This window comes from Vanrija pseudolonga, chromosome 2 (genome assembly GCF_020906515.1).
Source record: "Vanrija pseudolonga chromosome 2, complete sequence".
In the NCBI taxonomy this organism is placed as follows: Eukaryota; Fungi; Basidiomycota; class Tremellomycetes; order Trichosporonales; family Trichosporonaceae; genus Vanrija; species Vanrija pseudolonga.
Genome location: NC_085850.1, coordinates 94,569 through 119,853, shown reverse-complemented (window position 1 = coordinate 119,853; position 25,285 = coordinate 94,569). Strand labels below are relative to the sequence as shown.

Below are 25,285 nucleotides of genomic sequence, written 5' to 3'. Positions count from 1 at the left end.
CGGCTGCGCGAGCCGGGTAGGTGGAGGAGACCGTACTCATGCTCGTCATGTTGCTTGCATTCGCTGCTGCTGTTTCAGCTGCTGCAACAACGGAAAAAGTTGACTGATCTCCTGTGAGCTGGTTCAACGACGAGTGCGACGACAACGACACGAGCCCACCGCAGCACGCATCCACGCCGAGCCCAGCGGCCAGCAGCCCCATCCCATCGCGTTATCGGACTTCACCGCTCCTCCCAAGCCACAACAAAGTTCACATCTCGTCTTTGCTAAGCACCGTCGGCCGAGCCCGTGACCGATTGTGCGAAGCGACACCGACTGCCGACCGTGACATTAAGTGTGCGGCGGTTCTTGTTGTCTTGACGTCTCCAACTCGTTCTCGCCACCACCCACCACCACCATGACACGGCACACCAAGCGCCAGCATGCGCTTCTCGCCGCCATTCCATCGCCAAAAACCGACGCGTGGACATGGACAGAGGATCACCCGCACCCCGACGTCGGCGCGGACGAGGTCCTCATCGAGACGCACTACGTCGCGCTCAACCCCGTCGACTGGAAGGGCGTAAAGTACCGCTTCGGCCTGACCCCCGAGCCCAAGGTCATGGGCCGTGATGGCTCCGGCATCGTCGTGGCCGTCGGCGACGGCGTGACGGACCTCGTCGCAGGCGACAGGGTGAGTGCTGTCTTGGTGGTGGTTCCGAGGAGGCATCGGCCATGTCCGACGAGGCTTTTTCCAACTGACATTGAACAGGTTTGGTACTGCTCCAACACTGCGCTGCCGCACTCGGGCGCGTTCCAGCACTTCTCGCTGCACCGCGCGAGCCAGGTCGGCAAGGTGCCCCCGAGCGTGAGCTTGCAGTCGGCTGCCGCCATCGGCACAGGCTTCCTCACCGCCGCCGTGCTGCTATTCAAGTGCTTTGGCTTCCCGGTCAGCAAGGCGAACGTGTGCCGCGGGCGCAAGACGGGGCCATGGATCTTGTAAGTGCCGCGGTCGACTGATGCCTATTGCCCCGCTGACAGCGTTAGCATCACCGCAGGCGCAAGCTCCACGGGTATCTACCTCATCCAGCTGGCCCACCGCCTCGGCTTGAGGGTGATCACGACGGCGTCAAAACCCAACCACGCGTACCTCAAGTCGCTCGGCGCCGACGTCGTGCTCAAGCGCCACGACAAGGACCACGAGCTGGTGCACATTATCCGCAAGTATACCGAGGACGGCGTCCTCCTCGCCGTCGACAACATTGGGCCCAAGCACTCGGCCGTCGCGCGTGAGATCCTCGCCGGCTCGACGGCGTGGCGCGCCGAGCACCACATCACCACCCCATCAGACGATACAACCGGCCGACTGGTGTCGATCGCCGGCTCGCCAAAAGAGGTGCCCGTGTTCCCTGATGCCGTGCGCGCCGTCGACGAGATCCGCATCTCGTTCAGCACGACGTTCTACGGGCAGCCGGAGTTCGCCCGCGAGATTGTCAACTTTGTCTACTCGCAGCTCGAGCGCGGCCTGCTCGTCCCCCAGCGCGTGTTCCTCGACACCTCTGGCCTGTCGGGCGTGCGTGCCGCGCTCGACGTGCTCGAGGCGGGCAAAGTGCCCTCAGGGTACAAGCTCGTCGTGGGCGGCCTCAAGCCCCTGCCATCCGAGGCTCAAATCTTCACCGAGCGCGCGTCTGCCAAGGCGCGCGGACGCCTCGAGAAGCGCAAGCACTACCACTTGGACTACGACCTCTTCGACCTTGACGACCTCGAGTTTGACCCAGATGCCGAGGATGCTTGGCCACCCAGCCGCAAGATTGCGAGGTCGACCAAGCCTGCTTCTGCTCCTCTGCCCTCCGCCGCTGCCCCCGCTGCCACTGTCCACTCGACTGTGGCCTAACGCACACACATTCCCTCGCACGTTGTACATTGACCTTCTTGCATCGGTGTGATATAGAGTAATGCATAGAACCATGCGCATACCAATAATCATGAGGGCGGGATGGCGTCATGGTGAGCACCAGTCGCCGCTGCGCGCGCTACGGCTGTTCAACCAAGCCATTGCTGCGCTATGTGAGTCACACCGGCTGTTGCAACCAAGACCAAGAATCCATCTAGTATTATGGTACAATCCGAGGTAGAACGCCTACACCTTGATGCGCTTGGCATCCCCATGGCCATTGACATCTCCGTTGGCATCCCCATTGGCGTCGCCGTTGGCGCGCTTCTTGGACGCCAGCTGCTCAGCGACGGCAATGTGGTCGACTGTGCCGCTGACCTTCTTGTGCGCCCACTTGGCGGCAACGTCCTCGGGCACGGGGTAGTTCTCAAACGTGGGCCATGACAGGGCCTCGCCACTGTCGATCGCCTCCTGCTCATACTGCCGCACGAGGGGGATGACCTTGTCGCCAAACTCGGCGAGCTCCTCCTGGAAGTGGAGGTACGCGGTGAGCACGAGGTCGGCGCCGAGCGCCTTGAGCTGGATGATGCGCCGCGCGACGTCGTCGTAGCTGCCAATCAGGCCAGTCCTGAAGCCCTCGTTGTACTGGACCAAGTCCTTGAAGTTGGCCTTGGCCCACATGCCCTCGCCCTCGGGCGCCGACTTGCCTGCCTCCTTGAACGCCTCGTACAGCTGGCTGACCTGCTCCGGGTTGGCACCGTTGACAATGTGGTTGAGCTGGAGGTAGGCTTCTTCTGTGGTCTCCTTGGCGATAACGAAGCCACTGGGTATGTTAGGGAGCCGTCACACGCCGGCAGACTCACTGAATGCCAACCTTGATCCGCCGGCCGGCAGCTTGTGCGTTGGCGCGAACGTCCAAGATCCACTTGGAGAACGTCTCGTCGTCGTTGCCGTTGAGGAAGAACCAGTCGGCGTCAGTGCCGGCCATGCGCCGCGCCGCGGCCGAGTTGCCACCCATGAAGATGATCGGCCCGCGAGTCCCCTCTGTCGGCGGCTGGGACGAGTGCAACGTGCCGTGCGTGGTCGATGGCGACGACGTCGAGACGCGGATGGCTGGCTTGGGCTCCATCGAGTAGTTGTCAAACTTGTAGTACTGTCCGTCGAAGGAGAACGACTTCTCGTTCCACAGGCCACGGATGGAGCGGATGAACTCGGTCGACCGGACGTAGCGACCGTCGTGCTGGAAGCGTCAGCTCGATTCATGCGCCGCACCGACAACGGCTTACCTCGGGCCACTCGACACCCATCGCCGCCTGCTCCTGCTTGTACCAGCCCGAGACGACGTTGATCGACACCCGGCCGCCAGTGTAGTGGTCGATCGATGCGAACGTCTTGGCGGTCAATGCGGGGTGCCATGGGCCGGGGAGGATGGCGGCGATGACATTGAGCCGCTTGGTCTGGGCAAGCAGCGCGTGCGAGTAGGACACGGACTGATGGGTCAGCAGCGAAGCAACTCCTTCCACCCACCTCGTACTGCTCGTCGCCGTCGTGCGCGCTCATGAACCGGATCTGGGTGAGCGCGAATGTGAACCCCTTGTCCTCGGCAATCTGCGCCAGCTTGATGTTGTAGTCGAGGTCATGGGATGTCCGCTGCGGCACCTTGGAGTTGACGAGGCCGCGCGAGACGTTGGGCACCCAGAAGGCGAAGTTGAGTGGGGCCATGGTGGTGGTGGGCGTTAGTGGTGTGGACTAAGAGCACTCGTCGATGGTGATGGCTACAAGTATCAAGCTCGACACTGGCCGCCGCGCTGGATCTCCCGCTGCTTGAGATTCTAGCTCGGAAATCTTGGACTCTGACGTCTTCGAGGACGGTTTCAGTCCGGCTGGCCACGCACTACAACATTGTCAATTGGCGGCTGACGCTAGTTTGTATTCGCGCTGCGCTAGCCATGCAGCCCGCGCCGGCGCCCATGCTGGCAGCTGGCAGTCAGGTCCGTTTCGGCGCTGGTGGCCACACCGAGCGAGCAGTAGAGTGATGTGTGGAGGATATGACGACTGAAGCACGTCAATGGCGTCAATGGTGGGCGAGGGACGCGACTGCCCTGGGCGCGTGCATGTAGCGTAAGCAAGAAGCCGAAAGCCAAGTCGCTGGTTTGTGCACCCTGGCCAACGATAAGGCCGAAGGGGGAGGTGTTATTTGATATCGAGCAGAGTGGGGGAGGGGAGGGTCGAGCCGAGGCACCCCAGCCAAGGCAAAGTGGCACTGATCACGTCAGATGTTTTCATTGCCCAGAGATCCCTCCCGCCGCGACCATGCAACCCTCCCTCGTCTCGATGTCTCGGCGCTGACATGCAGCCAGCTCCGGGGCGTATCGGGACACATTGCTGCATCATACACTTGACCAAGCCACTTCGCGCCACCTCCACATCGGCCACCAAGAGAGATACTGCAGCTGCTAGCGTGTAAAAAAGGAGTAGCAGAAGACACTCAGCGTCAGCAAGCCCCCAGCAAACGACTCCGCGAACAACCAACGACTCCGCCATGGCACCCATCGCTACCCCCGTCTTGGCTGAGCAGCCCGCCCGCACCACCCCGTGGAAGCCCAACGTCCAAGGCCTCACCTCTGGCCAGCACGAGCCCGTCTTCTCCCTGCTCGAGCCGTACGACAACTTCCCGAAGCAGATCACCGGCCCGACAGTGTGGACGCGCGAGGAGCTGCTCGAGAACCCCAGCTACTGGAAGCACCAGTGGACCGATGAGCTGATTGCCGAGGTCGAGGAGGCGCATGCTGCCTTCGAGGCCACCGGCAAGCCGATCACGGCGATCACCAAGGTATGTGCGTTCGTCCGAGCTGTAGCACCTGACGCTCGCAGGACACTTGGCACTTTGGCCCCAAGGTGCACGCGTTCCTGCGCGACATCCGCGCGTCGCTGATCGACGGCCGCGGCGTGGCACTCCTCCAGGGACTGCCGGTCGACCGCTGGTCCGTGGAGAAGAGCGCTGCGATCTACGTCGGCATCGGCACAGTGTTCGGCTACACGCTCAGCCAGAACGGCAAGGGCCATGTGCTGGGCCACGTCAAGGACCTCGGCAACGACCCGACCCAGATCCACAAGGTGCGCATCTACTCGACTGCCGCGCGCCAGTTCTTCCACGCCGACGCGGGGGATATCGTCGGCCTCCTGTGCCTCCACCGCGCGAAGGAGGGCGGCGAGTCGGACATTGTCTCGGCGCACAACCTGTGGAACACGATCCAGGCCGAGCGCCCGGATGTCGCCGAGGTGCTCGCGACGCCCAACTGGTACTTTGACCGCAAGGGCGAGCAGAGCGAGGGCCAGAACGGCTGGGTCCGCAAGGCGGTAAGTGCGGAAAGTGCGGGCGGCCGGGGCGGGTGCCTCGCGGCCCACCGTCGACGCGTCGTGGTCTCGCTGACTGACGCCCACCAGGTCTTCTACTACTACGAGGGTCACGTCATCTCCCACTACGACCCGTACTTTGTCAAGTCGACCGGGCGCTACGTCGAGGCTGGCCTGATTCCCGCGCTGTCAGAGGCACAGACCGAGGCGATCCAGGTGCTCGAGGACACGGCGCAGCGCCTGGCGCTGCACATGATCCTGCAGGTGGGCGACATCCAGCTGTTGGCCGACACGCACGTGTTCCACGCGCGCACCGCGTTTGTGGATCACGCCCCGCCTGCACCCCGCCGCCACCTGCTGCGTCTGTGGCTCTCAACACCCGTCGCCGAGGGCGGATGGAAGCGCCCGTTCCCCGACTCGGACTACATCAAGCGCGGCGGCATCCAGGTCAACTCGCAGGTCGAGACGTACCCCCTTGACGGCGAGTAGAGATGTAGAGTATGGGTGTCATGTTGTAACTAGACAGGGATGTAGCACCATGTCGCGTGGATGTTGTCGGGTGACCAGACGCCTAGCAAACCTAAGAAGTATCGCGGCTGACTTTCCGCGCCTTGTCGCGCGACGCGATGCCGCGCCTTGTTAATGTTGTAATGTCGGCCGCAGAGCCGTTGATAACCGACACGGCGCGGGGTATTCTCCGCTCTGGCATTGGCATTTGCGCGGGCGGGGGCCGACCACGCCGCCCGTATGCATAGAACAGAGGCACGCACAGAGGCATGTCGGGCATGCACATGTGCCTTCATATCGATTGCATCGAGTCGTGTCTGGCTGCTTGCGTCGTCGTGAGGGAGGAGAGAGCCAGCCCACTTCTCCAGCCACAGTGGCACACATCTGAAGGCACATCGAGCTTGTCGCCAAAAGTGAATTCCCAGAGCCAAAGTAAGCGCCCACTGTCTCTCCCGCACGCGCACACAATTCACTGCCCCGCGTCGGTCCAAGAGAGACCGGGTCCAGGCTCTGTTCAATTCGGACAGCGGACAGCAAACGGGCCAGCATCGCGGGAGATTGTCGTCGAGTGGACGGACCCGGAGAGACATTCCTGGAGGCGTCAAAGGTGTGTCGGGTAAGCCCGATGCCGACATGACCTGCTGCCTCGTGTCGTGTCTTGCCGCCGCCGCTCGCGTTCGTTGCTGCCTGCACCCGTCGCCGTGGGTTCCTAACCCGCGTAAAAAGTTCAAGGCACGCAACACATGTTCGCTGGTCGCGCCTGCATAGCACAGCCGGCAGTCGACCGCAGCGCCTGAACTCCCTATGCATTCCTGAGCCACCCGCTGTCCGACTACCTCGGGGACGCGGGAGAGCGGCTCACCTCGCTTGCAGCCCAGGCCTCGCACAGGGACCAGGAAGGAATAACCATACCGCCCATGCCCTGTTCTTTCGGCTCTTGGGTACCGACCCGGTCTGGACCACTTTTGTTTACGCCACTTGCGGCGCCGCGGGGTCGAGGAGGCAGCCACAAATGGCGTCTGTCGAGGCGCGCTTGATGGCGGTTCAGGTCAAAGGAACAAAGGACAAATTCTGCCTACTCTCCCTCGGTAATGTATGCATTCGAGTCAGTCGTATAAGACACGTTGGTGCGCGGGTGGACGGCGCGCTGTTCCCTCCCCATCTAACGTCGCCGCCGTTCGTGTCGGGTTCGCCGCTGGGCAGGACCATAAGAGACAGCTGCTGTCCGAGCTCGCTACTGCCTGCCCTCCCCCACCTCCACCCGACACGATGGACACCAACGACGACACGGACGCAACGGCCACCGGCATCGAGCTGGGTAGCGTCACGCACGCGCGGCGCAGGTCGAGCGCCGGCGCCGGTGCTGGCGCTCGGCCCTTCGCGACGGCGTTTGCGCTCACGCCGCTCGAGCCGGCCGGAGAGGACACCTCCGCCGCCGTGTCCTCCGCCTTCGCAAGCACAGACACCGACGACACCGCAACGGCGGGCATGACCATCGCCGAGCGGCGCGCATCGCGCGGCTCCCGCTCCGAGTCGTTCGCGTTCGCCAACCGCACCATCGCGATCCCGCAGCTCACGCCCCCACCCGACTCACCGTTCGAGGACGACGACGAGCGCGCCGAGCTCGAGGCAAAGTTGCCTGCGCCGAGCCCGGTCGCGCTGCCCGACTCGCTCGGCGTCGCGACTGCGCCGAGCATCGGCGCCAGCGTGCCCCCCACGCCGGCGGAGACGCCGACCCCGTGGCGTATCTCCGCGGAGCTGGAGCGCGGCGGATACTTTGCGAGCCTGCAGGCCACCGAGCCGGCCACCGAGAGCACGGAGCAGCTGGGCGCCGTCGAGACGGAACGCGAGATCCCCGGCCTCCCGCCCATCGACGGCGGCCGCGCCGCGCTCCTCTTCCTCCTGGGTGCCTGCCTCACCGAGGGCATCGTCTGGGGCTTGCCCTACTCGATCGGTGTGCTGCACGAGTACTGGCTCAGCACCATGTTCAAGGACGGCAACGCCGAGGGCACGCTGACCATGGCGTCCACTCTGCCCACCGCCATGCTCCAGTTCCTCGGCCTGCCTCTCGGCCCGTGAGTGTTGCCACCCACATACCATGCTTCCAGCCCCATGCTCACACCACAGGATCTTTGCCGCCATGCCATGGCACGAGCGCCGCATTCAATTCGCCGGCATCGCCATCGCGGCCCTCTCGCTCGTCGCGTCGGCGTATGTCACCAAGCCCTGGCACCTCGTCATCACCTTTGGCATCCTGTACCCGGCCTCGGGGGCCGTCTACCTCCCCTTCGCAGCCAACCTGTTCCAATGGTACCACAAGTACATTGGCCTGGCTACCGGCGCCATGATCTGCGGCACGGGCATCGGCGGCACCGTGTATCCGTTCATCGTGACGAGTCTCCTCGCTCGCATCGGGTACAAGTGGACCATGATCAGCATGGGGGTGAGCTTTGCGCTGCTCCTCTCCCCGCTCGTGCTCCTCAACAAGCGGCGTATCCCCGTCTCGCGCTTCCCCACCTCGCGAGACCACGCCGCACCCCGCCTCGACTGGGGATGGCTGCGCCACCCGTCACCGTGGGTCGCGTTCGCCTGCATCTTCATCACGTCGCTCGGCGGTTTCATCCCGCTCGTGTGGATCCCGTCGTTCGCCGTCGCCGTCAACGCGACCAAGCCCGGAGGCACTGCTCTCGTCGCGCTCATGAACGCGCTCACCATCCCCGGTAACCTGCTCGCGGGACACTTGTCCGACCGCCTGCCAGTACGTTTCGTCATGGGCGTGTACTGCGCCATCGCGACGGCCGCATGCCTCGTGTTCTGGGGCGTTCTCGGCACCACACCCGGCGCACTGCTTGCCTTTGCGCTTGTCTGGGCCATGACGGCGGGATGTCAGCCGGCCATGTGGGCAACCATGATCAAGGTGTTTGCGCGCGGCGATCAGAACGTGCCGCCGCTGGCCTTTGGCATTGTCATGAGCCTCCGGTCGGTGGGCAGTCTCACCTCTGGCCCGCTCTCGACGGCGCTCCTCAAGGCCCCTCCGATGCACGGATCCATCGGCGCGTTCGGCCACACCAACTATGGCACCCTCATCAGCTTTGTCGCTGCCATGACATTTGGCGGTACGCTGACCATGTTCGCCTTCCCATCCAAGTAAGGGCTACTACACCCACCCAGCATTGCATTCAGAGAGACACTGTACACTGTACCACTCATCAACAACGGACACTAGTAGACTTGACGACTGTACGAGAGACGATGGACCATGCATTGAATCGATCAGCCCATCTAACCAGTCAGCAGCTAACCACTGGTGTGTGTCATACTCACCTAGTTGACCGGAGGAGGCGGCTCAATGTGCTTCGGAACGCAGGCCAGTGGGCAGTTCTTTGGGTCGTCGTTCTTGGGGCAGAAGCCATTGCAGCAGGGCTTGATACCAGGCTTGCATGGCTGCACCCTCGAGAGGAGGTCGCAGAGGAATGGATCCGGACAAGGTTCCAGCGAGTTGGCGCAGTAGTAGCCGTTGCAGCACGACCGCTGGAATTCGCCACACACCTTCTTCTCGGCGCGAGGGGCGAGCTTGTCGCCCTCGTCGAGCGGGAGAGCCGCCGCGAGCGACAGGAGGGCAAGCATGGCGAGCAACTTCATTGTTTGCTTGACGGTGGGGAAGGCATGAAGGCCCTCTTACATGAGACGGACGTTCTTATGAGAACGCAACTCGGACACGGACGGGCATATGGCCGTTCCCCTTGTTGTCAACCAGGTCAAAGCCTGGGTCACATCGATCTCAATGCCCGCAAGCTTCCACGAGGGACTGCGGAATGACTTGCGGGTGTACGACGGCGATACATGCATGTCCGTCTCTCCTGGCAGTGTCCTTTCATCCCAAGGCATAACACCAACGGCCACTACTATGAAACACGTCAACACCACTAGCCATCGGCCAAGTCGTGGCGGCTGCGTCTGTCAGACCCTCGTCGCCTCGTCGGACCACTATCACCTACCCCTCAGGCCGTTACCTGTCAGAAGGCGGCGGGTGAATGCCGGGACACTCGCTGGGCAGCGGGCACATGGACTGCTTGTTCTTGGGTGGGCAGTAGCCGTTGCAGCACATCTTGACGCCGGGCGGGCACGTCGGCGTCTGATCAAAGTAGTTGCACCACTTGGACGGGGGGCACTGGCCCGAGGGCGACGAGCAGAACTTGCCGTCGCAGCATGCGAGCTGGTTGGGCCCGCACCCGGGGGCGGGGGGGAAGGGGCCCGGGGGCGGGTTGGGCTTGGGGCCGGGCGGGGACGCGCGGATGAAGAACTCGCGCAGCGCGTGGTCCTCGTCCACTGGTGCGGCGGACGCGAACGCGAGGACGGCGATGGTGGCGACGAGGAGCTTCATGGCGTGGGGCGTGGTTGTGGGGGCATGTTTCGGCCACGCTTCTGCTTATAAGACGCGCGCACGCCTGCTGACGACGACTCTCGTCCAACACACCAAACAGCGGCTGTTGTCAACAAGGTTGCGACGCGCCGTTTGAGCGGGTCTCGGCGCCAGGGGGTCCCGCGTCGGGATGGTGCGTTGGCGCGTTGGGGGGTCAGATGACCGTGGCATGTTGGCTGACGTCGGAGGTGGGCAGTGACATCCACCCCCCTCCCCCCGCCGTTTCATCCCCTCCTTGACAGACAGACTCCACAAACACAAACATCCCGAAGGAAAGTACATTGTCACTACCGATACACGACTTGGATCTTGGTCTTTGCGAAGGGTCTTGCGCTGCAATACCTTAGCGGCGAACCTAACATTCCCTTCCACTCACCAGCCTTAATTGCCAGGACAAACCAGCCCACACATGTCAGGCAGTCCCTTGGGCTTGCAGAGTGCGCCGCCACAGCAGGTCTGGACGCCAGCTGCGCATGGTGGGAGGTACTGGCAGTACTCTGCCGGGGGGCATACCTGCATCGATGGCGTGCAGACGCGGCCGTCGCAGCAGAACCGGGACCCAATGCCACAGACACGTCCGGGGCCGAGGCCGCGTTTGGTGGCGGCAGAGGCGATGAAGTCGCGGAGGGCATGGTCTTCGTCCGCGGCTGGGAGGGCGACGACGAGAGTGAGGAGGGCGAGTGGTGCGAGGAGCTTCATTGTGCGTTTGGGGAGGGCGAGGAGTTACTCGCTCACATTGCGGCTTTATGAACGAGAGAGACACTCTGGAGCTGCCTCTCCATGCCCACCGTTGTCAACACCGACAAGGTTGGCCCGGGTCACGCTTGGCTTGGCCGTCCCCTCTCCGTCTCGATCTCCGTGTGATTCAAGCTCGGTCGGTCATCTTCGCCGCGGCATGGTCAGCTGCACGTAGCTTGGCCGTTCAGAACCTCCATCCCGACGACGCCAAGCCCGTGCCGCGATCACTGATATAGCAGTACGACGCTTGGTTGCCATGGAACTTACGGTGCACTAGATGTATGAGATGACCGAGACGCCTTCGAACGTGTCTGAGCACCCATTGTCCACAAGGCTGACTGCGTCATGACGGCCTGGACTCTGCAGCTCGATGCCGTACGCTGGAACCGGATGCTGACGGCGAGTGATCAAGCGTGCCACGGCGGGGCTCTCACGGACAGCTCGCAAATGGCATCCCGAAGGCATTGTAGACAAACAACCGAGCTCACGCCGCTGCTATCCCTCCAGACCCGCTCGCTCAGTCCATCCCACCCATGCGGCATTCCGCTAGCTGTTATTGTTCGGCGGCGGCTGCGCCCCGCCACACGCGCTCAAGGGCGGACACTGCGCCGGATCATTGTTGGGCGGGCAGATCCCGGCGCACTTGCAAGGTGCTACCGGGCAGGGGCGGTAGAAGAAGTCGCACACTGCCTGTGACGGGCAGAACTCGTTCAGCGCGGCGCAGATCCGGCCGCCGCAGCACGTCCGTTCCGGCGAGACGCAGGCAGTGCTCGCGCCGCGCGCTGCTTGGGAGATGAAGGCGCGGAGGCGGTGGGATTGGTCGAGCGGCGCCGGGGCGGCGGCTGCGAGCGCGAGGAGGAGCGGTGCGAGGGCGAAGACCTTCATTGTGCTTGGTGGGGGCCAGACTGAGTCGTGAGGGCATTCTTATATCCCCAGCCGACGCTTCGTGCTCACCCCGTAGACATCAGTTCACGATGGACCCGAGTCACGTCTGCTCGGATGCAACTGGGTCGCGTTCGTCATCTGATGGCGGGACGACCGTTTGTGCCGTACCTATGTGTGTGTTCCAGCGGAACACTGTTGAGAACAAACATGTGGCATCATCCAGGTGACAGTACAGGTCCGTACAGAGCATTGTATCCCACTCACACACCCCTAATCGGCAGGCGGCGGGTGGATACCAGGACACGACCGCGGGTCGGGACAGTTCCTCGGGTCGTCGTTGAACGGGCAGCTGCCGTCGCAGCAGAGCTTGACGCCGGGCGTGCACGGCGGCGGCGGCTTCGGGTAGCGCGGCTTGCACGCGTCGCCGCTTGGGCACGGCTGCCAAAGACTCGCGCAGTGGCGTCCGTTGCAGCACGAACGCTGCCACCAGCCGTCGCATACGGGGTCGATGCCGCGGGCTTTGGGGGAGGGGGCTGCGTGCGCGGCGAGGGCGAGGAGGGCGATCGTTGCTAGGAGCTTCATCGGGGGTGGGGTTGGTTGTGGGGGGCCGGGATCTTCGCAACCTGTAACAGTCTTTATGGACCCATCTCGCCGTGAGCTATCCCCAGTCACGATGACCACACATGACAGTGCTCGACTGTATGACGATGCCAAGACACGGGCATTGAGCTGGAGACGATTGTGTGAAGCGCGGCCACCCCTGCCCTCGTGAAACTCTATGCCACAGTGGCACTGGACACGGTGCGCCCGATGCTGATGTTTGCTTGACGACAACCATGAGAAGCTGACTGGGTCATGCCGCGGGGACGGTCATCCCATGAGCGCTTGATGATGTTGGAACGGCGAGAAGGCAGCTCCGCTCGTTCCAGACTACGCTTCGAGTGATATCAGTGGCGAGTCAGTCCCTCACCTGTTGTCCTCCCCCTCCTCCTCCCCCACCACCATCACCACCCATTGCTGGACCAGCTTCCGTTGCTGTCGATACAATCGCATGCCCTACAAACCCGTACAGTCGGCCTAAAGCTTGGCCTTGGTGACGATGTCGCCGTAGCCCTTGGTCAGGTGAACCTTGGCGCTGTTGACCATGTCGTCGATGATCTTCTGAGCTGGCTGCACGTCGTTGACGAGGGCAGCGACATCGCCCATGAGCTGGGGATTGTCAGTTTCGTCTTGCAGTGTACAGCCCGGCGCGGCGACCGCGGCGTCCCCCCCACCGGGGCTCCATGCCAGGCTTATATCACCGCGCTATGCCGTCTCGCACCCGCACCATACCGCACCGACTCACCCATTTCATGCCCTCAACACTGCGCTGGGGCTTGGACTCGAGCTCGTGGTCGTGCGGAATGATGCCCTTGGAGGTAAGGTCTGCGATCTCGGCCTGGCGCGTCTCCTCCCACTCCTTGACGTAGGCCGAGTTGTAGACGCGCATCGGGCGGCCAGAGTAGATGAGCGTCTTGGCCGTGTCGCCCCAGTTGGCGCCGACGAGCAGCTTCTTCTGGGTAGGCGGCGCACCGGCCTCCTCGGACGCGACGAAACGTGTGCCGACCCACACAGCCTCGGCGCCGTACATGAGCGACGCGGCGAGCCCGCGGCCGTCAAAGATGCCGCCCGCGGCCACGACGATGATGGGCTTGCCGGTCAACGACGACACCTTGCCCTTGCACAGGTCGACGCAGGCGGGGATCAGCAGCGAGAAGGGGATCGCACCCGTGTGGCCGCCGCCCTCGCCGCCTTGCGCACAGATGATGTCCACGCCGACCGCGAGCGCCTTGGGGACGTGCTTGGGGTGGCCGACCATCTGGGGATTGTAAGCGTTGGTTCGTTTGGCGGCGATGGCCCAGGGCCCGGGGCAGAGTAGGCAGGAGCGTGTCCGCACAACCCCGCTTAGCGGCCATTGGCGCGACTCACGTTCTGCACCACGATGCCGTGCTTGTGGAGCTTGTCGACGACGTGCTTTGGCGGCACGCCGACGGCCGACACGAACAGCTTGGTGCCCTCCTCGATGATGACGTCGATGAGCTCGTCGAGCTGGCCGTTGGTGTAGTCCTTGTTGGTCTTGCGCGCGCTGCCGCCAATCTGGGGGAGGAGGAGGTCGACGCCGAACGGCGCGTTCTTGTCGTTGAGCCCGGCCTTGAGCGCGCGGATCTGCGAGCGCAGGTACTTTGGCGTTGCGCGCACGCCGCCAATGACGCCGAGGCCACCAGCATTGGTGACTGCTGCGGCGAGCTTGGGGCCTGCGGCGACGTTCATGCCTGCCAGGATGACCGGGTGCTTGATCCCGACTGTGTGGGGTGTCAGGGTGGTGGCTTCGGCAGCGGCGTGGCCGGCGACTCACATAGCTCGGTGACTTGGGAGTTGATGACGGACATGGTGATGAGGGTGGTCGTGTCGGCGTGAAGAGGCTGTGAGTGCAATACAGAGACTGAGAGAGATAAAGAGATGCAGCAGTAGTAGCTGCAGCACCGGTTAGTGTTAGCGATGTAGCGAGACCGAGGAGGACGATGGCAATAGGCGACATCGAGCATATGGGTGGTGGCCATTGCCGGTCTCGTGCCGAACGCCGAGAGACGGCCAGAGCCGACCATCATACAACGTGGCAGCAGGCAGTCCTCCGCGGGGCCGCGGAGTAGACGATGCAACGCGTCCTCGTGAAGCCAGATCTTGAGCCTGACATGCTATATATGAATGTGTGGCCCCGGAATCGAGGGATCATAATCCTCGATGCTGCAGACGTTGCTGTCGAGGTTGAATCCTGACTTGATGTCCTCCTTTATGCTGACGTACACTCGCTGACACGATCACCCTCGACGACCACCTCCACTTTCTCGTGATGCATCTCGGCCTTCTGTCGTCTGTTGTTACTCGGCTTGATGCTACTCGGCGTGATGCTACACGGCCATGGGCTGCTGATACAAATAATAACGGGCAGCTCAGTTAGAAATCCTACCAGGCTGGAGCTTATGGAGCTTAGGAGATTAAGAGCCACGTTTGTATATGCATCAGAGGCCATCGAGGCAAGTGTAGGACAAGGTCGCCGCTTGCCATCCTCCGCGTCGTTTGCCATATTGTCACCCTCCTCGAGTCCGTATTTCTGGCCAGCTGGCGGCGTCTTGCGGAAGCCTGGCGCAGCACCCCGTTATGCTCGCCGTTCATCCCCCTCTGTCTCACCATTCGTTCTGGGGTTGGCGGATATCAGAGGGGCAGGAGGGGCAGTCATGGCAACGACTATCATGGAGTCCGTCCAGTGCCGACAGCGCCGACCAGAAGTGCTCACCCCGCCCGCTGCCAAAGATGGATTTGGCGGCCGGGCGGTCGTGAGGTTGGTTGCATCCAGCGAGGTGACACTCATTACATTGCCAGGGCGATGTACCTATGTCTATCGTATTCACACCAACATGTGAGGTCACTCGCATACCAAACTGGATGCCAGTGCAGGTTGAACGTGAAGAAGCCGGAGATTTAAGCCAAGATGTCGAGGATGGCCGAGTAGCACCAACTCTATCGGCAGTAAGTGTCCTGACCGGGTACTCGGAGAATATCAGGGCTCTCAAGCCAAGCAGCCACCCTCCATCTTGTGCGGCACTCGTCATGATCAATGCGAGGAGTGTGCGCCGCGGGGCAGTCGCTCGCAGCCAGGGTAGCAGAGGGCCAGCACAGTGGTCGCCCCCAAGCGCTGCACTGGGACGCAGCTGCGACGACATTAAAGAATGCTGCTTCACGAGACGCTTTAGATCAGGGCGAGGACCTTGTGCACGACGTCTTACGGCAATTCAAGGTTGTTGCAGATGCTGGGTACATTACCTAGTCATCACAGAAGCAGGAGAAGGCGCAGGCGGACCGTCATTGCCAGCCAAGATAGCGGCGAGCAGGGTACCTCAATGTCAAGTGACACCCCAGAGGTGCAACATTTGTTGAGCTAGCAGGTGACAATGACGACGTTCTGCATGGCAACGCAGTTGGGGCCCACATTGTGCACCTTGCGGCCAGGTTGGGTGCGGTGAAGACGGTGCCATTCTAAACACCGACATTGTTCTGTTCGGGGTTCAGTGCGTGTGAGTGCGTATCACTCACACACCACGACGCATAGTTGGAATGGGGCTGAGCAGCGACGAGTGCTCATGCACGACTGGTGAGCAGTTGCAGGCTAGCCACAAGTGTAGCCAAGGGGGCGTTTCGACCATCGAAGACACCGCTCGACTATGACGACGCATCCAAAGGGAATGACTGAGACACTGTGGCCGAGATCTTTGACGCATTGTACGCGATACATCCGACACATGGGCGGGCAGGCCAGGCACCAAGCGCCAAGTCGGGGATGATCAGCGCCATGTACATTGCTACATACGTTGTCGCTGAGGCTGAGCCTGGTTACGCATGCATGGATTACCAGGCCTGGTAATGCTCTCCTGCGAGCAGCATGTGAAGTGAAGGCTAGGGCACCGTGGGGGGGTGTGCGCATTGGAGGGACGGGGGCACCACACAACCACAAAAGGCGGCAGAGTGGTGCCCATCTGAATCCCGAACAAGTCGGCGACCAGAAGGAGCAAGCCAAGGGAAACGTACGCAACACCACCCAAACTTTGGCACTCTGGCTATGGCTCTCACTGCGCTGGTCCCTACGAACATTCCAAGTGACCGCCAGAGGCACGAGGCTAACTCGGCCTCGAGGGCTGACGACACTGGCGCTCTGGACGAGACGCGCAGTGACAACCAACTGGCAGTACAGTGGCTGAGGCACGTCTCGGCTGGCGTTTGGTAGCCCCTGCACATCCAAACGCGGGGCAACAGGGACTCAGGGAGTTGCATGCACCACCCACACGGACGGCGGCAACCAAGTGCACTAGACCATTCTCGGTTATGGACCGCAGTGTTGTTGTTAGCGCGTAGGCCTCCTTGATCGAGCTTCGAGGGGCGACAAGAACGCTGCGACTTGACCGCGCCGGTGTGACGACCTGGTTTCCCGAACGCTAGTCTAGGGAGCTCTCGCAATGTACGACAGGACCTGCTATGCAGGAACCGCTTCCTCCGGTGATGGGCCTGGCCGCCTTTCAGCTGGACATCATGAACAGCTGCAAGGGAACACCTGCAAGGGCACATCCCGGCTGACAGACAGGCAAGCAAGTAGGTGTCCGTGAACACCCAAGGGCTCCGGCACACGGAGGACGCTAACCAAACACACAGCCGAGACAAGGTCGTGAAGGCTACATATACAGGACCCCTCTTGCCCCCTTGTCAGCGCCATCAACTAGCACTTCGCATTCAGAGCCAACACCACCACTTGGGTAACTCGACACCACACCGCACGCCTTGCACAACAATGAAGTTCCTCGCTGTCCTCACCATCCTCTCGACCCTGTCGGCCACCGCCTTCGCCCAGGCCACGGGCCCCGTCGAGTGAGTACGCCGTGGCGGGGGGCGGGGCGGCATTGTGCCAGCCCCAATCCGTCCAAGGCGTTCCTCTCCTCATGTTTCGACGCTGACCTCCCAGCCCCGCCAAGGTTGACCCCTGCATCGCCAACTGCTCTCTCAAGGCTGGCCAGACCGTCGGCTGCGACCCCACCAACCAGCAGTGCATCTGCGTTGACAAGAAGGCAGCGTTCCAGGCGGCCGCCATCCCCTGTCTTATGGAGTACGTCGCTACCACGCCACACCCTCGGGCTGGTGCCCAATGCCAGGATGAGCTTGCACTGACGCCCCCATCAGCAACAAGTGTGACCTTGGTCTCGCCCAGTCCACTTCGGACCAAGTCTGCAAGTACGGTTTCATCGGCGCCGCGAGCAGCTCTGCTCCTCCTGCCACGACCGCCCCTGAGCCGACGACTGGTGCTCCCCCCGCGTCCACCACCGGTGCTCCCCCCGCGTCCACCACCGGCGCTCCCCCCGCCTCCACCACCGGTGCTCCCCCCGTCACCGGCGGCCCCGCACCCACATGCAAGCCCAAGGCCCGCCGTCGCGCTCACGTCCGCGCCCAGCTGTAAGCTGCCCAAGCGTAGTGCCAAGAGCAGCCTCGTCGTCTACCGGGTGTGGAGCAGCGGCGTCGACTAGACGGTATCGACTGGGGGAGTGTTGCGACGTGTTTCGACAAATCTCGGGAGGCGCAACGATGGCGGCTGTTCAATCTTTGGCTCAGGTCGACAGCTTGTGAGGAGGGGCCTTTCACTCGTTATCTGGCGGCGGCGATCACCTTGATGGTGGTCGAGCTGCCTGACCGGCCCTGCAACACTCCCTCCTACAACTCACAAGTCTAGACTCTCTTTTACAATTGCGGAGTGGCGATGAAAATGATACAGCAGAGCGTGTCTCGGAAACAAAAACCACCAAAAATAACAGAACATAGCCCTACCCCATATGCCCGTGGTCACCTTCTCTGCTCAGTACGAACTCCATATATGGACTTTGAGATATGCCACACCTTGACACCAGTACAGATGCTCGTGTTGGGTGCAGCTACTCACGCTCGACGCAGGTGCGCACAGTCGATGGATCCAACCTCTGTCGCTCGCGCCGACGCGACTTGGACATCGATGCAGACAATCAGCAAGGTGTGGCGCGTCTAGCGCGAACGCGCCACAGCCCGTTTGCCTGAATGAGCTTCGGTCGGTGGATTAGCAACTCAGTTCCAGCAATAGACTAGCGGGCCTACCGGCGGCACTGGGACGACGACATCCCGTCACAAGTCTACCCGTGGCCAGGATCGGAAACAGGGGAATCGCAACGGATCGGGATGCATGGGTTGTTGTTGCTATTGTTAACATTGTTGTTCGGATCAGACGCGACGCGCTTGCCTTCGCCGCGTCGAGGGGCTTGGGCGTGAAGGGATGTTTGCTTATGTGCAACACGCAACTCGACCAGTTGTCACCGTAGCAAGTTGTCACCGTAGCAAGTTGTCACCGGATTTCTGCGCCATTATTGACATGTAAAGGCTCACCACCATCCACGACAGGCTTCTTGGCGTGCTTGCTGCCTTTGAAGGACAAGATCGGCCGGTTGCGGATCAGACTCCGGATCAGCGGCATCGGCGCTCGGCGAAGACGGCGCCTGAATGCGGCCCCAACGATCTACCAAAGCCTCCGCATGCATGTATGCAGGTGACCTCTGGCAGATATGGTCGAATGGTTGTACTGGCCGTCGTAGCGCATAACATAACCAGTCTTAGTTAGGTTGGAGCTGCAGCACGTGGGCAGCCCATTAGCCGCCCGGGCCGCACACGACCTTTGTAAAACTCGCTCCGAGTCTGCCCTGCTATGTGGGGGTGATAGCGATATGGCGTGTGACTGTGGTCTTGCCACCATGTGGGCTCCCCCCAAGCCTCCCAAGCCTCCCTGCCCCTGCTTGCAGTCATTGTGGGGCGATAATGGGAGCCGACCCTATCGGTCATGCCCGGCAAGGTCGTCATACGCGATAGTGCAACATATTGCGACGTCACACCTCATATCGCCTCGCTGCACCTCGCGGGTCGTAACGAGACACGGCTCACGGCGTGTCTGCCGTTGCTTAATTGGTGTCGCTAGTGTTGATTAAGTGCACTTGTCGTCCCCACAACTCTTCCACACATAAAGGCAGCACAGCATGGGCTCGTCAAGCAGCAAGCAGTCGTCTGCAATGACCGTCATCCCCGAGAAGCAGGAGTACAGCGAGAAGAGCGCCGCCGCCGCCAAGCCAGCTCCGCCACTCGACGGCGTCGAGGCGTTCGAGTCCGTCGACACGGACATCCTGTCTAAATGGGACGCGGAGAACGAGCAAGTACGTGGATGGATGGGTGGATGGCGAAAGCGTGCTGACCTGGCCCCCAGGACCCGCGCTTCAACCTCGCCCGCCTCGTGCTGGCCAACGCCGACCCGCTCGACTCGATCAAGAACCGCCAGGCGGTGATCAACGACGAGAAGATCTTCAACGTCAACCTCAAGGGTGTGAACAAGGACGGCGCGTACCCGGGCCCCGTGGTCAACCAGGCTTCGTCGGGCCGCTGCTGGCTGTTTGCTACCAGTGAGTGAGGTTTGGTGCTGGCTGCGCATGGTTCGGAAGGTCGGAGACATCCGCGGGTCGCCTGAGGTTTGGTGGCTTGGATGACAATGAGCAGAGGACGCACTGGCGTGCTCGCCCTTGTCACCTCCGTCGCGCTGCCTCCCTCCAGCATCCCCCTCCCTCCCTGCGCCTAGAGGCAAGCTAATCCCCCAGCCAACGTCCTTCGTTACAATGTTGTCGAGCAGCTCAACCTCGGCGACTTCCAGCTCTCTCAGTCGTACCTTTTCTTCTACGACAAGATCGAAAAGGCCAACTACTACCTCGAGGCCGCGATCGAGCTCGCCGATGAGCCCCTCGAGGGCCGTCTGTGGTCGTTCCTCAACGGCTCGCCGCTGAGCGACGGCGGCCAGTGGGACATGGCGTACAACCTCGTCGGTGCGTGATGAATCCTAGTTGAGTGCTGACCCCGGGCAGCCAAGTACGGTGTCATCCCGCACACGCTCTTCCCCGACTCGTTCAACGCGGCTTCGTCGCGTACATTTGTCGGCATCCTCACCCACAAGTTGATCGAGTACGGCCTCGCCCTGCGCGCGGCCGCTCGCCCGACGACTCCCGGTGTCGAGCCCGCGTCCTTCGAGACGCTGCGCAAGCTCAAGACGCAGTATCTCGCCGAGGTCTACTCGACACTCTCCATCACGCTCGGCACGCCGCCCAAGGCCAACCAGCCCATCACGTGGGAGTACTATGACAAGGAGAAGAAGTTCCACAGCTGGACTGGCACCCCGCGCGAGTTCTACACCCAGTTCGGCATCCGCAAGGGCCTCGACCCCAAGGACAGCTTCTCGCTCATCAACGACCCGCGCAACGAGTACGGCAAGCACTACACTGTCAGGCTTCTTGGCAACGTCTGGGGCGGACCTCCCGTCAAGTACGTCAACGCGCCGGTCGAGGTGCTCGAGGACGCCGTCATTGCGGGCATTAAGGCCAACACGCCGCTGTTCTTCGGTTGCGACGTTGGCAAGTCGCTCGACCGCAAGAAGGGCATCATGGACCTCGAGTTGTACAAGGTCGAGGCGGCATTCGGGTACAAGCTCGGCCTGAACAAGGCCGAGCGGCTCATCACCCAGAACAGCTCAGCCACACACGCCATGGTCATTACCGCTGTCCACGTTGACGCCAACGGCCGCCCCGTGCGGTACAAGGTTGAGAACTCGTGGAGCAAGACGTCGGGCGAGGACGGGTGGTTCATGATGACCGCCGACTGGTTCCGCGAGTACGTCTACCAGATTGTGGCGCCCGCCTCGCTCGTCGACAAGAAGTGGGTCGACGTCCTCAAGCAGAAGGCCATTGAGCTTGAGCCTTGGGACCCGATGGGCGCGCTTGCATAGAGGAGCTGCTTGAGTTGTAGAGCTATGCACATTAGTGTGGAGTAGTGCTAGTTACATATCATGATACGGTACTGCTAATACGGAGAATTGACCTTAGGGATCGCCGCGAAGCGACATGGGGAGGGCCACTCACACTGGGCGACCGGCTTAGTCGTAAAGGCCACCCCACTCGTCCTCGTCCTCCTCGTCAGCGTTGACAGAGGTGTTGGGGCTCGACGACGCGCCACCAGCAGGGAGGCTGCTCGCGTGGGGGTGGTCGAGCGAAGCGGCCGGACCGGGGTTGGAGGGACCGTCGTTGTCATTGCGGTACGCGTCGGGCCAGTGAGACTTGTCCTGCTTCACGTTGCTGTCGTTGTTGAACTGGTGGCCGGCCAGGGTAGGCGCGGGCAGCGCGGGCTCCTTGATGCTGTCGAGCGACGTCGTGCTCCACGAGCACAGAGTACTCTCGCCGGACGTCTCCGAGTCCCCGTCGTCCTCCTCCTCGTCGACGGGGGCGAGAGTAACCTGCGGGGCGAGCTGCGGGGCGACAGTGACCTGCGGGGCAAGGTATGAGGTCAGATGCACAATGTTGGGCTGCTGGGCGTTGTGTGCTCCGATAGGGACGTTGCTTGGGTCCGCCGGGGGCGAGACTCCAAACTGGGCGCTGACGACGATGAGGGGGGTGAAAGTCGCACGGCGGTAGTTGTTGAATGCCTGGAAGTGGGCACGGCGGTACTGTGCATTGCCAGACGCATCGTACACGACGAAGCCATCGTAGAGCATGTAAAACCTGGTGTCAGCGGCGCCGACGCCACCCAACTCACTCGATGTGGCTCGCACGGTCCATAATAGAGACCATGATCTCGTTACGCACATCCTCGGGGTCGCGACGCGTGAGATGCTTGTTGACGCCGACCATGACAATGTAGCCCCCATGCGCGGTGTGAAACTCGCAGATGGTGGCCATGGCTGCAGGGGTGAGTGGGGCGAGCTGGAACCCAGCGACGTACGGCGGTGGGGTGCGAGCTGGGCGTACACCTCGCTCGCGATGAACGAGTGCGGGCCTTGAAGTGGAAAGCTGAGGAGCCAGCGCGAGCGCGGGATCTGGCGCCCGCCAGGCGAGGTGGGGCTGTTGGGGTTGTCGGACATGTTGGTGAGAGAGGTAGTACGAAAGAGAGAGGATGGGAATGAGACGATATTGACAGTGTTGGGGGGTGCATGCTGCACTGCAGGCTGGCAGCGCTTCGGAGTGTGCATGGCGTACACACACACGCGCTCGCCACGAGGAGGGGGGTGCGAGGGTGTCGCCGTCAGGCCGACGGCGCGGCAGGGGACACTCGTGCCGCTCGGCGCGGCCGGGGGGGCTCGGGCGGCAGCTACTCCAGACGATAGTGCATTGTCTCCCTTCAGTTGCTCTTACCTCTGGCACGGCGTGCATTGGGCAGAACGACAATGCATGGAGCTGCCGGGTTGTTGTGGCTTTGTCATGTGGCGGCATGTGGCAGATCGGCACACAAGTGTTTTTGGGACACGCCGCAGCCCAATCCCGTCGGCCCACGGCCGGTGACGAGGCCTAGACGGTGTACAGATTGAAGAATAAATAATGCTAGAGAGATAGAGGCAAGGATCAGTGCAAGAGTAGGCTCAGACGTGTGGCCAGTGGTTGTGACCAAGTGGCCCTTTGGTGCCTCTGGAACAATGCCACGAGCCAGGCGTCACATTTAGAGAATCGCTGCTCGATACCACCACCCTCCCCCTTCCTCCTCCTCGATCACATCTCTCCCAGTCTACTCACCAGCGTATCAGCGGTGGTAGGAGGCCTGTAGCTTAGTAGTGCAAGTGCGAGGTGATGAGCTCGCTGCTGTGGCCGCGGCCGTCACACCCGCTACACCCTCCACTTCAACACATTCTGCCCACCGCGTGATATGCTAACACATGCATTCGCTACATAGACCTCTCACAATCCCAAAATTAGAACAGAGTCTCCAATGCTATCAAGAGACCCTCGCGGGGCGTGGGAGATGGGTAGTCGATAGATCTCATACAGTGGGTGACGCGCTTAGGCCTCGCCGGACTCGCGGTCAACGAGAGCCCAGCCCTCGTCGATGTCCTGGACAACAGGATTGTCAACGATGATGCTGGCATCACCAGCGTTGCGGTGCGTGTTCTCGCCAACGTTGACAGCGGTCGCGTTTCCGTCGTTGTCGACGGGGGCGTCGTCGGTGGCGCGGCGCTTTCCAGCCTTCTTGCTCTCCTTGGCGTCGTCCGCGATCTCGTCACCGTTGTCACCGACAGTGACAGGCTCCTTGGTCGCAACAACAGTCGCAGCCGTCTCGGTAGCGGTGATCTTGGCCTCGGCCTCCTCCGAGAGCGCCGCAGCAGCGCTGGCAGGGGGCGCCGTGACGGTGTCCGTGGTCTTGGTGATTGCCTCCGAGGCGCGCTCCTCGTTTTCCTCCTCGTCGTCACCGCCGCCCTCCTCATCCTCGCCGCTGATCTCGTCCTCGCCGTCGTCGTAGAACTCGACGTCGTCGGCAGTCATCTGGTAGATGTCCGTCTCGGTGGCCTTCTCACGGTAAAGGTTCTTAGAGTAGTCGACTCCGCCGAAGTAGACGACGCCGTCCTTGACCTCGACGTCGGGCTTGGGCTTGCGGGCCGACTTGACAAACTCGCGGTGGTCAAGCTTGGCGAGCTCGATGAGAAGGGCTGCGGTGGGGTCGCCGTCCGCGGTTACGAGGGTGGTGATGGTGACCGCGCCCTCGCTGGGCGTGGTGAGCGCCGACGTCGAGGCCGCGCTGGGGGTGAGGAGGGTGCTGGTGACGAGCGCGGAATCCTCGAACTCGGTGGCCGCAGTAGCCTCAGCCTCGGTGGCCTCAGCCTCGGTGGCAGCGGCGACGAGGGTGCCGTCGGCGTTGACGGCGTTCACACGAGGAATGACGACATGATCGCCGTCGTCAAACGTCATCGAGCTGCTGGCCTCGAGGCTGGCGTCGATCGAGGCGTTCGCAGGGGCGTTCGCAGGGGCGTTCGCAGGGGCGGCGGCAGCGGGGTCCTTGGCGGTGTCGGCGGTCTTGTCACTCTTCTGGCTGTAGTGTCAGTTCTTGTCACCGAGTCTCTCGCACTCACAATATGCCGCTGGTGGCGGCGTAGAACTTAGTCTCCCAGTCCACGTCAAGGGGGGCGACGGGGTCGATGATGAAGAGGAGAGCACGAGCGACAGGCTCGTAGAGATACCACACGCGACCCCCTGTAACTGTCAGCGTAGGCCGTTAGGCAAGGTTTTGACTTACTAAAGTGGTCGCTGAGGTTGGCCATGATGACATCCATCTGTTCTGTGGATGGCTGGTAGTCAACGCGCAGCTGAGCGTTGTAGCGGTCGTCGATGGCACGAGCAAAGCCGTCGACCGTATCCGCGTACTGCCACACAAAGCCTTGGGCGCGGGCGTTGGAGACAGCCGCGTGGTGGGCCATGGCTCTCGCCTGGGTGTGGTCACCGTCCTGGTAGTGGACGGTGAGCTCCTCCGACGTGCTGACAGAGGTGTGGACATAAGCCACAGGAGTGTTCTCGACGTTATCCTCTGTGACCATGACGTGCGTCACTGCAACGGGGACGCTGGGGTGTCAGTGTTGTACCGACACGAACCAGTGTTGCACTTACCCGTGGTTGAGGATGGCCTTGCGCACATCGTTCTCAATGTCAACCTTCTGCTTGAGGTTGAGGGAGTCACGAGTCGAAAAGTTGATGACAACCTCCAGGCGCTCAATGTCGTTCCAGCACACGCGACTGATGACCGCATCTGAGTCGGAGCTGTCAGAATGGTCACGGCGTGAGCTGTTGCATGACTCACTGTCCTCGCCCAGGTCAAAGCGGTCCATCATGCGCTCCTGGTCGCGCTCGTCGGGTAAGAGGCCGGGCACCTTGACTTCGTAGACGAAGTTGTCGTTGACAGATTGGAGGCTGATTGGCATTGTGTATGTTGTTAGGCTTGGGCAGGGGCTAGGGGGAGTGGGTGTTGGTCCTCTCAAGATGAGTACGTGACCAAGAGAGTGGGTAAGAGTGAGTGAGAGAGTGAGAGATAATGTGTGGTTGCAAGTTGTGGGATGAGGTGACAGA

The 25,285-nt window shown here is 62.0% G+C and overlaps 11 protein-coding genes across 11 annotated transcripts; 5 read left to right on the top strand and 6 right to left on the bottom strand.

Annotated features, from left to right (window-relative positions):
- Positions 1-397: 397 nt before the first annotated feature.
- On the top strand, positions 398-1,873 carry SPAC2E1P3.01_1 (Zinc-type alcohol dehydrogenase-like protein; the record flags this gene model as incomplete). The annotated part of the gene is made up of 3 exons (XM_062768320.1): positions 398-673; positions 752-978; positions 1,027-1,873. The coding sequence occupies 3 exons, from the start codon at positions 398-400 to the stop codon at positions 1,871-1,873; spliced, it is 1,350 nt and encodes a 449-aa protein (XP_062624304.1).
- Positions 1,874-2,087: 214 nt separating this feature from the next.
- sfnG_1 (FMNH(2)-dependent dimethylsulfone monooxygenase) lies at positions 2,088-3,698 on the bottom strand. The gene is made up of 4 exons (XM_062768319.1): positions 3,401-3,698; positions 3,160-3,363; positions 2,737-3,113; positions 2,088-2,696 (listed from the first exon to the last, which is right to left on the bottom strand). The coding sequence occupies exons 1-4, from the start codon at positions 3,593-3,595 to the stop codon at positions 2,120-2,122; spliced, it is 1,353 nt and encodes a 450-aa protein (XP_062624303.1). The 5' UTR covers positions 3,596-3,698; the 3' UTR covers positions 2,088-2,119.
- Positions 3,699-4,415: 717 nt separating this feature from the next.
- Positions 4,416-5,719, top strand: SAT17_3 (Taurine hydroxylase-like protein SAT17; the record flags this gene model as incomplete). The annotated part of the gene is made up of 2 exons (XM_062768318.1): positions 4,416-4,706; positions 4,748-5,719. The coding sequence occupies 2 exons, from the start codon at positions 4,416-4,418 to the stop codon at positions 5,717-5,719; spliced, it is 1,263 nt and encodes a 420-aa protein (XP_062624302.1).
- A 1,287-nt stretch (positions 5,720-7,006) lies between these two features.
- asaE_20 (MFS transporter asaE) lies at positions 7,007-8,888 on the top strand (the record flags this gene model as incomplete). The annotated part of the gene is made up of 2 exons (XM_062768317.1): positions 7,007-7,812; positions 7,865-8,888. The coding sequence occupies 2 exons, from the start codon at positions 7,007-7,009 to the stop codon at positions 8,886-8,888; spliced, it is 1,830 nt and encodes a 609-aa protein (XP_062624301.1).
- Positions 8,889-9,061: 173 nt separating this feature from the next.
- Positions 9,062-9,379, bottom strand: LOC62_02G001819 (uncharacterized protein; the record flags this gene model as incomplete). Its single annotated transcript, XM_062768316.1, has 1 exon — positions 9,062-9,379. The coding sequence occupies one exon, from the start codon at positions 9,377-9,379 to the stop codon at positions 9,062-9,064; it is 318 nt and encodes a 105-aa protein (XP_062624300.1).
- Positions 9,380-9,746: 367 nt separating this feature from the next.
- On the bottom strand, positions 9,747-10,859 carry LOC62_02G001818 (uncharacterized protein; the record flags this gene model as incomplete). The annotated part of the gene is made up of 2 exons (XM_062768315.1): positions 9,747-10,165; positions 10,568-10,859. 2 exons carry the CDS (start codon positions 10,857-10,859, stop codon positions 9,747-9,749), a joined length of 711 nt encoding a protein of 236 aa, XP_062624299.1.
- A 1,956-nt stretch (positions 10,860-12,815) lies between these two features.
- Positions 12,816-14,315, bottom strand: Rv1533 (Putative monooxygenase). Its single transcript, XM_062768314.1, has 4 exons — positions 14,179-14,315; positions 13,752-14,125; positions 13,129-13,641; positions 12,816-12,992 (listed from the first exon to the last, which is right to left on the bottom strand). The coding sequence occupies exons 1-4, from the start codon at positions 14,210-14,212 to the stop codon at positions 12,861-12,863; spliced, it is 1,053 nt and encodes a 350-aa protein (XP_062624298.1). The 5' UTR covers positions 14,213-14,315; the 3' UTR covers positions 12,816-12,860.
- Positions 14,316-17,160: 2,845 nt separating this feature from the next.
- Positions 17,161-17,820, top strand: LOC62_02G001816 (uncharacterized protein; the record flags this gene model as incomplete). Its single annotated transcript, XM_062768313.1, has 3 exons — positions 17,161-17,237; positions 17,332-17,472; positions 17,547-17,820. The coding sequence occupies 3 exons, from the start codon at positions 17,161-17,163 to the stop codon at positions 17,818-17,820; spliced, it is 492 nt and encodes a 163-aa protein (XP_062624297.1).
- A 1,473-nt stretch (positions 17,821-19,293) lies between these two features.
- LAP3 (Cysteine proteinase 1, mitochondrial) lies at positions 19,294-21,242 on the top strand. The gene is made up of 4 exons (XM_062768312.1): positions 19,294-19,585; positions 19,636-19,828; positions 20,021-20,242; positions 20,282-21,242. Exons 1-4 carry the CDS (start codon positions 19,412-19,414, stop codon positions 21,193-21,195), a joined length of 1,503 nt encoding a protein of 500 aa, XP_062624296.1. The 5' UTR covers positions 19,294-19,411; the 3' UTR covers positions 21,196-21,242.
- Positions 21,243-21,342: 100 nt separating this feature from the next.
- LOC62_02G001814 (uncharacterized protein) lies at positions 21,343-22,323 on the bottom strand (the record flags this gene model as incomplete). The annotated part of the gene is made up of 3 exons (XM_062768311.1): positions 21,343-21,964; positions 21,999-22,143; positions 22,185-22,323. 3 exons carry the CDS (start codon positions 22,321-22,323, stop codon positions 21,343-21,345), a joined length of 906 nt encoding a protein of 301 aa, XP_062624295.1.
- Positions 22,324-23,233: 910 nt separating this feature from the next.
- On the bottom strand, positions 23,234-25,140 carry LOC62_02G001813 (uncharacterized protein; the record flags this gene model as incomplete). Its single annotated transcript, XM_062768310.1, has 5 exons — positions 23,234-24,257; positions 24,298-24,418; positions 24,462-24,784; positions 24,830-24,968; positions 25,020-25,140. The coding sequence occupies 5 exons, from the start codon at positions 25,138-25,140 to the stop codon at positions 23,234-23,236; spliced, it is 1,728 nt and encodes a 575-aa protein (XP_062624294.1).
- Positions 25,141-25,285: the final 145 nt, after the last annotated feature.